Source organism: Chiloscyllium plagiosum, unplaced genomic scaffold (assembly GCF_037043375.1).
Source record: "Chiloscyllium plagiosum isolate Xiang-an unplaced genomic scaffold, Cpla_swu_hap1 HiC_scaffold_14, whole genome shotgun sequence".
NCBI lineage: Eukaryota > Metazoa > Chordata > Chondrichthyes > Orectolobiformes > Hemiscylliidae > Chiloscyllium > Chiloscyllium plagiosum.
In genome coordinates, this window is record NW_028270152.1 from 79,818,499 (window position 1) to 79,833,167 (window position 14,669).

The 14,669-nt window shown below is 41.6% G+C and overlaps 1 protein-coding gene across 1 annotated transcript in view; it reads left to right on the forward strand.

The window, feature by feature from the left end:
* LOC122559109 (nuclear receptor subfamily 2 group C member 2) overlaps positions 1-14,669 on the forward strand; it is a 155,208-nt gene that overhangs the window by 11,542 nt on the left and 128,997 nt on the right. The window contains exons 2-3 of the mRNA XM_087994559.1: positions 251-487; positions 8,247-8,343. Coding sequence (XP_087850685.1) covers positions 251-487; positions 8,247-8,343 — 334 coding nt within the window. The remainder of the gene's footprint in view (positions 1-250; positions 488-8,246; positions 8,344-14,669) is intronic.

Here is a 14,669-nt window from a genome sequence, read left to right on the forward strand (position 1 = left end):
AGTTGAAGTTCTCATCCTGGGGCTGCTTGGTAATTTTCTAACTGAGTACAGCATCCAGCACAAATCTCAGAAATGTAATCTGACTAACATAAATGGCTGAAAAATGCTATTATACAAATAGCATAAAACTGTAACTTAAAAAAAGGTAAAGGTTTTGTTTAATTTCCAGATAGTAGGCTCCAACACTGACATTAAAACACAATTTTACATGGCTCAGATTATAAAATAAATTATCAATACTGTTTTGCAGATTGTAACTGATGAACAAACGGGACAGAAGATTCAAATTGTAACGGCTTTAGACACAGCTGTAGCCTCCAAACAGTTTATTTTGGCCAGTCCAGAAGGTAGAGGTGAAGCAAAGGTGATACTGGAAGAAGGAGACAGCCCAGTCCAAGGCAAACTTGTTCTGACAACACCTGAAAGCTCCAGTTCAAAACAGCTAATCCTTACCACTACAGATGGTACTGTACCTCAAAGATTTCAGGTAAATATTTATGTTATGTATTGCTGTATTCTCCATTAATCATGTGGGTCAGCAATTCATTCTGTGATAATATGAACATTCAGTTAATTCCTGCTAATGAGGCAATATTGGATCTGAGAAACAATCAGAAAAGAAACCTGCCTAAGAAAGAGGAGGACAATGGCAGAATTTGGAACTAGCACCCATAATGGGAAAAGGCTCATTTCAGGTAGAAAACTATATTTCTCATAACCATGATGCAGAATAGCAGAAAGCAAGGTTACATTGTTGTTTGATTGTCTTCCATTGTTCTCAGAGTTTAAACAAGATGACCAGTGAAGGAAACAAGTGGATATTTGGACATGGGTTGCAGCCTTACTGAAAAGGAAACATGCTATGAACTTAGCAGTGTCACTTCTTGTCAGAAGCAAAGTATTTTGTGTCCGAAAGCTCTGTCAGTTGGATACTGATGAAGGTTTGGATTTGCTATAGAAATTCTTGAGTGAGAGGGTAAGTAAGTTTGCATATGACACAAAGATTGATCTTGATTGAAGTGAGAAGAAAGGTGTTAGGTGACAGTAGGACATAAATGGATTGGTCAGGTGAGCAAATCAGCAACCCTGATAAATGTGAAGTGATGCATTTTAGAAGAAGGAACAAGATAAAGGAGTACTCAGTGAATGGCAAGGCACTCGGAAGCTCAGAGGGATCTTGGGATGCTTGTCAGAGATCCTTGAAGGTGGCAGGACAGAGTATTAGGGTAATTACGAAGGCATTGCCCTTATCAGTGGTGACATAGTTTGTAAGAGCAGGGGAATATCTAAGAAGTCGGGAAAGATGCTGAACATTGTAGAATCATCGGTGAGCATCTTTACTTTTGATTTTATAATGGAGGGAAGGTAGTTGGTGAAGCGCCTCAGAGTGGTTGGGCCTGATTGATAAAACTTAACCACAAAAATTACTGACTTTGTCTGATTGCTATTCAAGACAAAGGTAGTTCACATCAGATTTCATCATTAATGGGAAATTGACTTTATTGCAGGCAAACATACTTTTCAGCAAATGGCAAACAGAAATTGATTACTTGTGATTATAATCTACAACCCTTTGAGTCCAGGATTATAAGCTACAACCCTTTAACACCCCAAATATGCACATGCATTCATGAATAAGAGAAACAAAATGAGATGATTTCACAAAAGTTATGGATGGACAAATACAGAATGGGAGAAACAAGTTCAGCAGTTTGAATATAGACCACAGTGTGGAATAAAGTACCCCTGTCTGTTCTTTTGAATTTTTTTTTGTGTGATGCTGACATGACGTTTTCCCCAGGCGATGGTCAATCATTGATTCAGTAATTGGTCATGTCAACTCTTAATGCAAGAGTTCTTTTCAGAGTCTACAATTTTGTCTTTCAGGCGTGGTTGAGATGTTTCTTGTTTACATGCTTCTGGGTGTCTCCTTGTACACTGCAGTCTCAGGATTGTAGCAATCTGCAACTGGACCAATTCAAAGGCTGTTTTTAGGCAGTTTTTCCTGGACTCAAAAGCTGTTTGTATTGGTTCAAATGTCTGATGCCTTGAAAATATACCTAGTGAAACTAGCAGATATCTTAAAGCACTTTACAGCTAATCAAATGCATTTTGAAGTGTAATGAATGTTCTAATAAAGAAAATGTAGAAACCAATTTGCATGCAATAAACTCCCATTAATACTGATGTGACATTGACCAGATAATTTTTTTTCTGTAATATTAATTGAAGGTTAGATCCTGGATATAACTTCTCTGCTGTTTTTGAAATAATATCACATAATCTTTTGTGTCCAGCTGAGAAAATGGAAGATGGAGGGAGCTCCCATTTAAGATTGCATCTAAGTGATGTCACTAATGACCGTGCAGTACGCCATAGCACTCCAGCAGGCTTTTGAACTTGATTTTTGTGCATGGCTTCTGGAGTGAGACTTGAACCCTGCTCTTCGTGGCTTGTACCATGTACAATGCCAAACCATGACTAGCCATATCAAAATTTGTGGCATTCACTTTCCACCCAGTTGTGTCAAATCTGCAGTTTTACTGCCAATGATAACCAGTGAAAGCACCCCAGGAGGTCCCAAAACTACTGCAATGAAACAGTCACACTTTTTAGCCCTGTCAAACTGCAGAAGACCTTCCCCTTTCTACCAAACCTGTGTGCCTTTTCTTCGTCCTTCCAAAATCACAAATTTCTCCATCAGCTACACTCCCTCAAGCCCCCTGGTGCCAGTTGGAGCATCTTTTATCTTTAAACTGCTTCGAGTTAAGAGATGTCTGTAAAGATTTCAAAGAATAATTAACAATAGTGTGAAATTAAATCCCCAAAACACTTTTAAAGGTTATAGAATGTATAAATAGTATATTGTCTCATCTGTGGTTATAAATCGGAGATCCTCACGTTTTTGCATTCTTTGCAGAAATAGACTCGTAATGGATACAGGAGATCTACTGTTGTCTGTCAACATATTTTCCTTGAACTATGTAGGGCACCTTTTCTTGAACATTGAACAAATTCAAACAATCACTTCACATTACTCATTAAGGGGATATGGTGGCGTACTGGTAATGACACCAGGCTAATAAACCAGAAGCTCTTTTTTAAATACTTGAGATTTGAGTCCAGTCGCATATGGGCAGCTGATCTAATGTCAATTCAATTAATAAAAGAAAGCTGGAATTCAAAGCTATCTGATCTACATGTGACTCCAGAAACATAGTTGACCATTAACTGCCCTCTGAAATGCCCTAACAAAACATTCTACAAAGTTTAGAGAAAGGATGAAACTGGATAGATCACCTGGTATTAATCCAGGCATCAGAAATTTCAGCAAACCCAGATCTGTCAACTCTGCAGAGTTCTCAGAGAAGCAGTAAAATGGAGCAAAAGTAGATCATTAAGCCTGTTGTGCTGTTCGGTAAGATCATGGCTGATCCTCTATTTCAATGTCATACACCCCACTTTATCCAAAAACATGTTTAGCCTGTAGAAATATCTCTTTCTTAAATATACAGAGGAACCTCAATTATCTGAACAAGGGCGGGGAGTATTTTGTTCAGATATTCGAATGCCGGAGAACACAGTTTAACCAAGCATCAGGACCTTGCAATCTTGTTTGGATAATCCAAAATTTGGATAATCGACGTTTGGATAATTGAGGTTCCTCTGTATTCAGTAACTTGGCTTCCGCGGCCTTCTGTGGTAGCAAGTTAGACAGGCCCACTGTCCTCCGAGTGAAGAAATTTCTGCTCAGCTCAGCTCAGCCTAAAATTACTAAATATATCTCAGACAATAACCCCTTGATCTGAATCCTTAGCCAGGAGCAACATTACCCCTGAATCCAGTCTGTGCAGGGCTATCAGAATATTCTATGTTTCAATGTGATCAACTCACATTGGTCTAAACTCCAGGGAGTACACACACGGTTGATCCACACTCTCCTCATATGACAAGCCTGCCATCCCAGGAATTAGTCTGGTGAACCTTGGCTATACTCCGTCTATGAAAGATTTTCCTTACTCTGAAAAGAGCCTGTGCAGCTGCTTTAAGGCTTTCTTGCTCCTGAACTCAAATCCTGTTGTAGTGAAGGCAAATACCATTTGCTTTCCTGTTTGCTACAGCTTCATGTTTGCTTTCGATGACTGGTGTACAAGAGGATTCAGGACCATTTGTAATCAACATTTCTTAATCTACGATAATAATGTCCTGCCATTCTGTTTTCCCTATTGAAATGGACAACTTTACATTTATCCACATGATATTGCATCTGCCACCCATTTGTCTACGCATTTAACTTCTCCAAATCACCAGCTCTTAATTCCACCTAGCTTTGTGTCATCAGTAAACTTGGAAAGATTATATTTGATTTCCTCATCCAAATTTTTAATATATATTGTAAATAGGCCCAAGCATTGATCTTAGCAGTGCCCAACTTGTCACAGCCTTCCATTCTGAAAATGGCCTTCTCAGAACTATAGAATTTATAGTCTAGAAAGAGGTCATTTGGCTCATCGTGTCTGTACCTGCTCCTGAAAGAATATCCAGCTAGTTCCATTCTCCAGCCCAATCTCTGGAACCCTCTAAATTCATCACTTCCAAATATATATCTAGCTGACCCTTAAAAGCTTCCACCAGTCTCCCAGGCAGCGCATTCCAAATCCTAACAACTCTCTGAATTCTTCTCATCTCACTCCTCGCGCTCTTTTTGACAATCTTGACATTTTGACCCCTATTTATTCTTACTGTCTGTTTCTTGGTTGCTAGCCATTTCTCAATCCATGCCAATATATTGCCATAACTCTCACATCCCTTGATTTGCACACTAAGCTCTTATGTGGGACTTCATCAAACATTCTGAAAGTCCAAATAAACAAAATTCACAATTTTTTCTCATCTACTGTACTAATTCCATACTCAAAAAATGTCCAGTTGGCTTGTCAAAGATGATTTCCTTTTCCCCAGTTGACTTTGTGTAATCCTATTATTATTTTCAATGTGTGTTGTTCTTATATCAGGCTGAAGGATTTGTTTCTATTTTGTATGACTATGATACCAGGGTAACCCATTTTTAGTCCTAAACCATAAGGTCTAAGAGCAGAATTAGGCCATTTAGCTCATCAAGTAAGCTCCACCATTCAATCATGCCTGATAATGTTTCTTAGTCCCATTCTCCTGTCTTCTCCCTACAAACCTTGACCTCCTTACTATTCGAGAACTTACCTATCTCTGTCTTAAAGATACTCAGTGACTTGGCCGCTACAGCCTTGTGCGGCAATGAGTTCCACAGATTTCCACCCTCAGCCTGAAGAAATTCCTCCTCATTTCAGACCTAAAGGATCAGCCCTCACTCTGAGGTTGTGCCTTCAGGTCCTAGTCTCTCCTGTTAGTTAAAAACACCATCTCCGAGACCACTGTATCCAGTACTCTCAGTAGTTTGTCAGTTTCATTGAGACTCCCCACCCATATCCCCCTAATTTCCATGGAGTATGGACCCAGAGTCCTCAACTACCCTTCATATGACATGCCCTTTATCTCAGAATCATTTTTGTGAGCCTTCTCTGGATCCCCTCCAAGACCATTATATTCTTCCTTAAATACGGGACACAAAACTGCTCACAATATTCCAAGTGTGGTCTGACCATAGCCTATACTAGTACATGCCTGCTTTTGTATTCTAGCTCTTTGAAAATAAATGGTAACATTGCATTTGCCTTCATAACTGTCAACTTAACCTGCATATTCACCTTAAAGGAATCCTGAACTAGGATACCTAAGTCTGTTTGTGTTTCAGATTTCTGAAGCCTTTCCCCATTTATAAAATAGTCTACATGTCTATTTCTCCAACCAAAGTGCATAACCTCCCACTTTCTCACATTGTATTCCATCTACCGCTTTTTGGTCCAATCTCCAAGTGCTACTGTAGCCTCCCTGCTTCCCAACACAACCTGCCCCTCCACCTATTTTTGTGTCAACTGCAAACTTAGTAACAATGTCATCAGTTCCTTTGTCCATATCGTTAATGTATAATACGAATAGTTGTGATCCCAATACTGACCTTCATGGAACTCCAGTAATCCTCTATTCATGCCAGTACCTTGCTCCTTACACCATGGGTCTAGTCTTATTTGGCAATCTTCTGTGCAGCACCTTGTCAAAAACTTTCTGGAAATCCACATAGGTCACCTCACTGGCTCTGCTTTGCAAACTTGCTTGATACCTTCTTAAAGAATTCTAACAGATTTGTCAGGCATTACCTCCCCGTAACAAAACTGTGATCTGTCAGCCTTACTTTACCACGCACTTCCAAGTACTCTGCAATCTCATCCTGAATAATAAATGCTAAAATCTTTCCCATGACCAAGGTTAGGCTAACTAGCTGATAAATGCTTGTCTTCTGCCCCCGTCCATTCTGAAACGGGAGTGTTTCATTATCCATTTTCTTTGGAACCTTCCCAACTTCAGTGATACCTGAAAGATCACCACCTCCACAATCTCCTCAGCTTACTCCCTTTATAATTTTGAGGTGTATTCCATTCGGTCCAGGTGATTTATTCTCCTTCAGACCTTTCAGCTTCTCCAGCATCTTCTCCTTAGTGATGGCCACTATCCTCACCTCTGCCTTTGATTCTCTTGAAGGAATGGTATGCCATCTTCTTCTCTGTTACAGTCTGAAACAGAAGAATGGTAAGAGATTTTCAGTAGTCTTTTGATTTCTACATACATGTAGAAACTCTTACAGTCCATTAGTTAGACCACAATGTGAACGCTTGACCAAATGAAACATGTACTGGCACTGAGGGCAGATCAGAAGAGATTCACTGGGTTGATACTACGTATGGAGGGACATTCTTACGAGAAGAGGTTGTGTAGATTGGGCCTGTACTCCTTGACATATAGCAGAATGAGAGGCAATCTTATTAAAACACATACGTAGGGGATTTGATACAATAGGATGTTGAGACTGGGTCATTAAGTATTTTCAAGGCTGTGATAGACAGATTTTTAATCAGTAAGGGAAAGTGGAGGATTATCAGATCAGCCATGATGTCATTGAATGGTGAAGCAGATGGGTTGAATGGCCAACTTCTGCTCCTATGTTTTATGGTCTTATGATCTTATGGAATTCTAAATTGCTTCCAATTTTCTGGTTTGCGACTTTTAATCCACTGAATGGAATTGTACCAAATGAAAAGGAAAGGTGATTATGGTTGTCAGAGGTCAGTTCCAGGACACCACTGTATGAGAACCTTAGAACAGCATCCTTGGCCCATCCATCTTCAGCAACTGCATGGATGACCTTCTTTCCGTCACAAGATCAGAAGTAGGGGGTGTTTGCTGCTGATTGCACGATATTCAGCATCATTCATTAACACTGAAGCAATCTGTGTCTAAATGCAGTAATATCAACAATTTCCAGGTTTGGGCTAAGTGGCAAGTACTAATTCACATGTCCGAGGCAATCACCATCTCTAATAAGATAGAATACAACCATCTCCTCTTGATATTCAATGGCATTGCCATCACCAAATTCCACACTGTCAAAATTGTCAGGGTTACCATTGACCAGAAACTGAACTGGATTAGCTGTATAAATACTGTGGCTAAAGAGCAGGTCAGAGGCTCGGAAGTAACTTGCGTATTGTCTTCTCAATGTCTGTACAAAAGACAGGTCAGAAGTGTGATGTACTATCCATTTTCCTGGATGAGTGCAGCTCTGATAAGACTTAAGAAGCTTAACATTTGATTGGCACTCCACCAGTTACAATGTTCTATCTCTCCAACACAGTGGCAATGTGTGCCATCTACAAACTGGACTGCAGCAAGTCACCAAGATGCCTTCAAAAGTGCCTTCCAAGCTTGTGACCAGTACACCTAGAATGGCAAGGACCACAGATACATGGGAAAAGCAGCACCTGCAATTTCCTCTTCAAGTCCCACACTATTCTGACTAGAAAATGTATCCCTGTTCCTTCATTATCACTGGATCAAAATCCTGGATCTGCCTCCCTAACTACATCATGGGCATTCCCTACAACTGAAAAACTGTAAAAGTTGGGGAGGCAGCATACCACTCCTTCTCCAAGGCAATTAGAGATGGATGTTAAATGGTTGGCAATCCAGTAAGTCCCAAGTGTCATGAATGGATAAAAAGATTGAACTTTGAGTTATATCATGAGCATATGATGCAGCAATCGGGCTTTGATGAATTGTCCTGGTGACTAATATTTTGACTTTTCTCTTTCCAGATTGTGACAGACGCGGTAGAACATCTGTTAATAAAAACAGAAGTACAACGTTCACAGCCAGCCGAGAACTGTGTTGTGTGTGGAGACAAAGCATCAGGTAAATACTAATTCGAGAATAATTTGAATAAGGTCCTAGCCAAGGCATAGTAAGCTATGGACCAAGTGCAGGTAAATGGGATTGGTTTAGTTTGGTGTTTGCTGGTTGCATTGACTTAGTAGGCTGAAAGGCTTGTTTCTATGCTGTATGACTCTGAGGTGACACAAAGCTTGGAAGTTTTTATTGATCTGTGGAATGTGGGTGTCGCTGACTGGTTCAGCATTTATTGCTCATTCCTTACTGCCCTTGAGAAGGTTGTGGCGAGCTGCCTTCTTGAACCGCTGCAGTCCAGACTGGTAGGATGTACAGCTACATGGCAGATTGCGTTTAATACACAGAAGCATGAAGTGATTTATTTTGGTTGGAAGATTGAAAAAAAGCAATAGGAATAAAAGGTGCAAGAGTAGAGAGACTTGGGAATTTGGGTGCATAACGGTGGCAGGAAAGTTGAGAAAGTGCTTCATAAGTGACATGGGCTACTGAATTTTATAAATAAAGGTGTGTAAACAAGGAAGTTATGGTGAATCGTTACAAAACATTGAACTGGCTTAAACTGAAGAATTATGTCTCGTTCTGGTTCCCCAGCTTTGGGTATTTAAGAAGGTGCAGAAAAGTTCGCGAAGACTGATTCTGAGGTTCAGTTATATGGATAACTTGGCAACACTGGAGCCAACAGGTGGCTGAGAGGAGATTGGGCAGATATGTTCAAAATCATAAGCAGATTTTTAAAAATTAATTCTTGGGGCATGGATGTTGCTGTCTGGGCCAGCATTTATTTCCCATTTCTATTGCCTTGTAAAGGTGGTGGTGAGCTGCCTTCTTGAACTGCTGCAAATGGTGTGGTGTAGGTCGACCCGCAGTACTCTTACGGGGGGAGTTTGGGATTTTATCGCAAACTGTCCAAGGAACCTTACTGAGTTGATGCAATGTATCTTGTAGATGGTTTATATGTCGCTATACTTTAGTGCTGGAGGAAATGAATGTTGAAGGTGTTAGGTGAGATGGAAAATAAATGTAGTGCTTTGTCCCGAATGGTGTTAAGGTTCTTGATTGTTATTGGAGTTGCACCCATCCAGATAGGTGGAGAATATTCCATTATACTCTTGGCTTGTGCTTTGTCGTTAGTGGACTGGCCTTGAGGGTTCAAAAGATACATTACTTGCTGCACAGTTCCAACCTTTGACCTGCCCTTTTAGCCCAGCATTCATTTGACTGATTTTATTCTTTCCATGTGAACGCGCAAGCTGGGAACAGGAGTAGAACCTGCTCCACTATTTAATATGATGTGGCTCCATTGGATATCTTCCATTGCCTTTACCTTGAAAATATTCAAAGACACTGCGTCTACTACTTTTTAAGGAAAATATTCCAAAGACCCATGGCCCTCTAAGAGATGAAATTTATTCTCATCTTTGTTTTACATGGACGATGCTTAATTTTAATCTTTGACCCGGAGTTCCAGATTCTCCCATGAGAGGAAACATCCTTTCCACATCCACTTTTCCATATCCATCCAATAACGACCCCTTAGGATCTTAAAGTTTTCAATAAGGTCACCCCAACTCTTCAAAACTTCAGTGTATATGAGCCTGTCCAAGCTTTCCTTTGAAGACAACCCTCTTGTATTTGTCCAGGAAAATCTTCTCTGAACGGCTTCCAATGCATTTCCATATACAGAGTATTCCAAATGTGGTCGCACCAGCTCTCTCTACACGAGCATAGCATTGATAGTTTTGTATTAATTTTCTCTTGAGCATTACTGTCTTAGAGATCTACAGTATAGTAAATGGCCCATCAACCCATCAGACCCCTGCTGGTCAAAAAAACCCACCTTTTCCCATTTTCCAGCATTTGGCCCATAGCCGACTCATTGATCATCTTTGCCACCTCCTTGAAAAATTCAGTCAAGTTAGTAAGACATGACCTGCCTTGCACAAAGCCTTGCTGACTGTCCCTAATTAGGCCATGCTTTTCCAAATGTGCGTAAGTTCTATCCCTACAAATTCTCTCCAATAGAATTCTTTCCTAACCACGGATGTGAGACTCATCAGCCTATAGTTTCCTGGATTATCCCGATTTCCCTTCTTGAGCACAGGAACGACATTAGTTACTTGGCGGAGCCAGGACTTCTCCAGTGCCTAGCGGGGATGCAAAGATATTGGTCAAGGCCCCAGCAATCTCCTCTCTCAATAACCTGGGGTAGATACAATCGGGACCTTGGGACTTATCCACTCTTCCAGAGACTCAATACTGCTTTTTTCTTGACCTCAAAATGCTTCAGCATATTGGCCTGCTCCATACAAATCTCACTGTTCTCTCTATCTTTCTGGGTGAATACCGATGCATGGTACTAATTTAGGATCTCGCCCACATCCTCTGCCTCTAAGCACAAGTTCCGTCCTTTCATCCTTCTCCCTAGTTATCCTCTTATTTTGAATCTATGCATGTATAGAATCTATGTATGATTCCCTTTAACCTTACTTGCCAAGGTCTTTTCCTAGTCCCTCCTTGATCTCCTAATTCCTGTTCGAGTTCTTTTCTTGCTTTCCTTATAGCCCTCATGGGCCCTGTCCAAATTTAGCTTCCTAAACTTTAAGACGCTTCTTTTTCAGTTTTGACTAAATTAACAACCTCCATCATCATCCACGGGTCCCTTACCTTGCAATCTTGACCTTCCTTCTTACTGGAACATGCTGGTCCTGAATTCTGATCAGGTCTTTAAACAACTCCCATGTGTCAAGTGTGGACTTGCCCAATAACAGCTCCTCTCAATGATCACTCCTTAGCTTCTCCTAATACTGACGTAATTTTCCCTCCCCCAATTTAGTACTTTCCCGTAAGGTCCTGACTTATCCTTACTCATGGCTATCTTAAAACATGGGAGTTGTGATCACTGTTTCCAAAATGCTCTCCCACTGGAAGGCCAGTCAACTGACCTGGCTTATTAGCCTGTGCACGATCCAGTATGGCCCCTCCTCTAGTTGGATTACTGTTTCAAGAAACCCTCTTGGATGTACTCAACAAATTCTGCCCATCTAAGCCTCTTGCTCTAAGGGAATACCAGTCAATATTGGGAATGTTAAAGTTACCTAATATGATAACCCTGTTGTGATTGCATCTTTCCAAAATATGACTATATATTTGCTTCTCAATGTCTTGATGGTTAATGTGGGGCCAATAATATAGTACTATCAGAGTAATTGGAATATTATGTGCAATTCTGATCTTCCTATCGGAAAGACGTTGTGAAACTTGAAAGGGTTCGGAAAAGATTTACAAGGATGTTGCCAGGGTTGAAGGATTTGAGCTATAGGGAAAGGTTGAATAGGCTAGGGCTGTTTTCCCTGGAGTGTCGGAGGCTGAGGGGTGACCTTATAGAGGTTTATAAAATCATGAGGGGCATGGATAGGATAAATAGACCAAGTCTTTTCCTTGGGTGGGGGAGTCCAGAACTAGAGGGCATAGGTTTAGAGTGAGAGGGGAAAGAAATAACAGAGACCTAAGAGACAACTTCTTCACTCAGATGGTAGGTGTATGGAATGAGCTGCCAGAGGAAGTGGTGGAGGCTAGTACAATTGGAACATCTAAAAGGCACTTGGATGGGTATATGAATAGGAAGGGTTTGGAGGGATATGGGCCAGGTGCTGGCAGGTGGGACTAGATCAGGTTGAGATAGCTGGTCGGCATGGACCGAAGGGTCTGTTTCTGTACTGTAAATCGCAATGATTCTCTGACTCTAATTGAACCCTATTTTTGAACTCTACTCATATTCTCTCAGTGGATGAGTCCTCCAATATGACCCCTCTGACTGCAGATGTGACATTCTCCCTGATTAGTAATGCCAACTTCTCCACCTCTTTGTTTTGGATGAGATACAGGAAGGTAAAAAAAAGAATGAGACCCTGAAATGTTGAGGAGCTAGTCCTTCCTTCCCTCAACCAAGTTTTTGTAATGGCCACAATATCATAGAACCTGGATCAGTACATGGGACTAAGCTCATCTGCCTAACCTATAATACTCCTTGTGTTGAAATAAACAAACTTCAGCCTATTAGTACCATCGTATTCATTTACTGTCTCTGCTTGTCCATCCTCTGAGGTTCTGGTCTTAACATCGATCTTCCCCTCAATCCTTCCACTTGCTGACCTGCTGCTCTGGTTCGCAGTCCACTGCCACTCTAGTTTAAACCTTCCTGAGTATCGCTAGCAAACCTCCATGCGAGGATACCGGAGGTTCCCCTCCAGTTAAGGTGAAACCCATCCCTCTTGTACAGGTCACCCCCACCCAAGAAGAGATCCAATGATCCAAGAACCTGAAACCTTGCCTCCTGCACAAGCTCCTTAGCCATGCATTCGTTTGTCCTATCTTTGTACTTTTTGCAGCACTAGCACATGACACTGGTAATAACCCAGAGATAACTACCCTTGAGGTCCTGGACCTTGTTCCTCTTTCCACCTATGTCATTGGTACCAATGTGCACCCCTGGCTGGTCACCCTCTCCCTTAAGAATTTCATGCCACTGCTCAGAGATGTTTTTGACTCTGGCACCAGAGAGGCATCACACCATTCTGGAGTGTTGAGGTCCTAAGTGTTGAGGTCCTAACTAGCAAGTCTCCTACTATAGCTCACTTGTATCTCACCCAACTCTACTCTACCGCAGAGCCATTTGTGGTGTCACAAGCCTGGCTGCTGCTGTTCTACTCCCCTGAGAGGCTCTCCCCCTACCAACAGTATCCAAATTGGTATATCTGTTAGAAGGGGGATTGCCACAGGAGACTGCTGCCACTACCTACCTTTCCTGGTGGTTACCCAACTACCTGACTGAATCTGTGGTGTGACTACTTCCCTATAAGTAGTGTCTATGGCACTCTTGTCCAACCAAGCAATGCGTATATGAGGAAGTACACTTCCTGCAGACATGATTGTCAGGGATACTAGTCTGGCATGGGGAGCACACCACTGCCTTAACTGCTAACTTTGTCCCTTTACTAACGTAGCCTTTGAGGGTTATTGTTCCTTAACACCAGTGGTTGGGGATTTGGGAGAGAGGGGAGGATGTCTTCCTCTCCGAGAGTGCTCCTCAGTGAAGTGCTCTCTGCTGCCCTCTCTTGGATGTTATTCATGTTCTCTCTCAATCTCCTCTGCTCCAAGGAACACAACTCCAGTTTGTCCAATCTCTGTTCATAACTAAATTCTCCAGCCGTGCAACATCCTACTAAGTCTTGTCTGCACCCTCTCCAGTACTATCACATTGTATCACCTAATAGCTGTGGTTTAATTTTTTTTTACAGTTCCAACATAACCTCCCTTCTCTTAAGCTTTATGCTTCAACTAATAAAGGCAAGAATCCCTTATGTCATTTTAGCTACTTTATCCACGTGCACACTAATTCCTCTTTGATCTTCAGTGATTCCCAGGATCCTACCGTCCATCATGTATTACCTTGCCCTTGTCCTGACCAAGTACATGACCTCTCATTTATCCAGAATAAATTTCATTTGTCACTGATTAGCCCCTTTGACCAACTTGTTTATATTCCCTTGTATCAATTTTTGTACCGTCTGCAAACTTAACTGATCAGTCCTTCTGCATTCAAGTCTAAGTCATTTATATAAACCACAAACGGTGGAGGCCCTAATGGACACAGACTTTCAGTCAGAAAAAAAAACACCTCTTAACCATCCCCCTCTGGTTGATGCCATTCAACTAATTGTCGATTCAAATTGACAAATTTCCTTGGATCCTAGGGGTTAGAACATAGAACATAGAACAATACAGCACAGAACAGGCCCTTCGGCCCACTATGTTGTGCCGAACATTTGTCCTAGCTTAAGCACCCATCCATGTACCTATCCAATTGCCGCTTAAAGGTCACCAAAGATTCTGACTCTACCACTCCCACAGGCAGCGCATTCCATGCCCCCACCACTCTCTGGGTAAAGAACCCACCCCTGACATCTCCCCTATACCTTCCACCCTTCACCTTAAATTTATGTCCCCTTGTAACACTCTGTTGTACCCGGGGAAAAAGTTTCTGACTGTCTACTCTATCTATTCCTCTGATCATCTTATAAACCTCTATCAAGTCATCCCTCATCCTTCGCCGTTCCAACGAGAAAAGGCCTAGCACTCTCAACCTATCCTCGTACGACCTATTCTCCATTCCAGGCAACATCCTGGTAAATCTTCTCTGCACCCTCTCCAAAGCTTCCACATCTTTCCTAAAGTGAGGCGACCAGAACTGCACACAGTACTCCAAATGTGGCCTAACCAAAGTCCTGTACAGTTGCAACATCACTTCACGACTCTTGAATTCAATCCCTCTG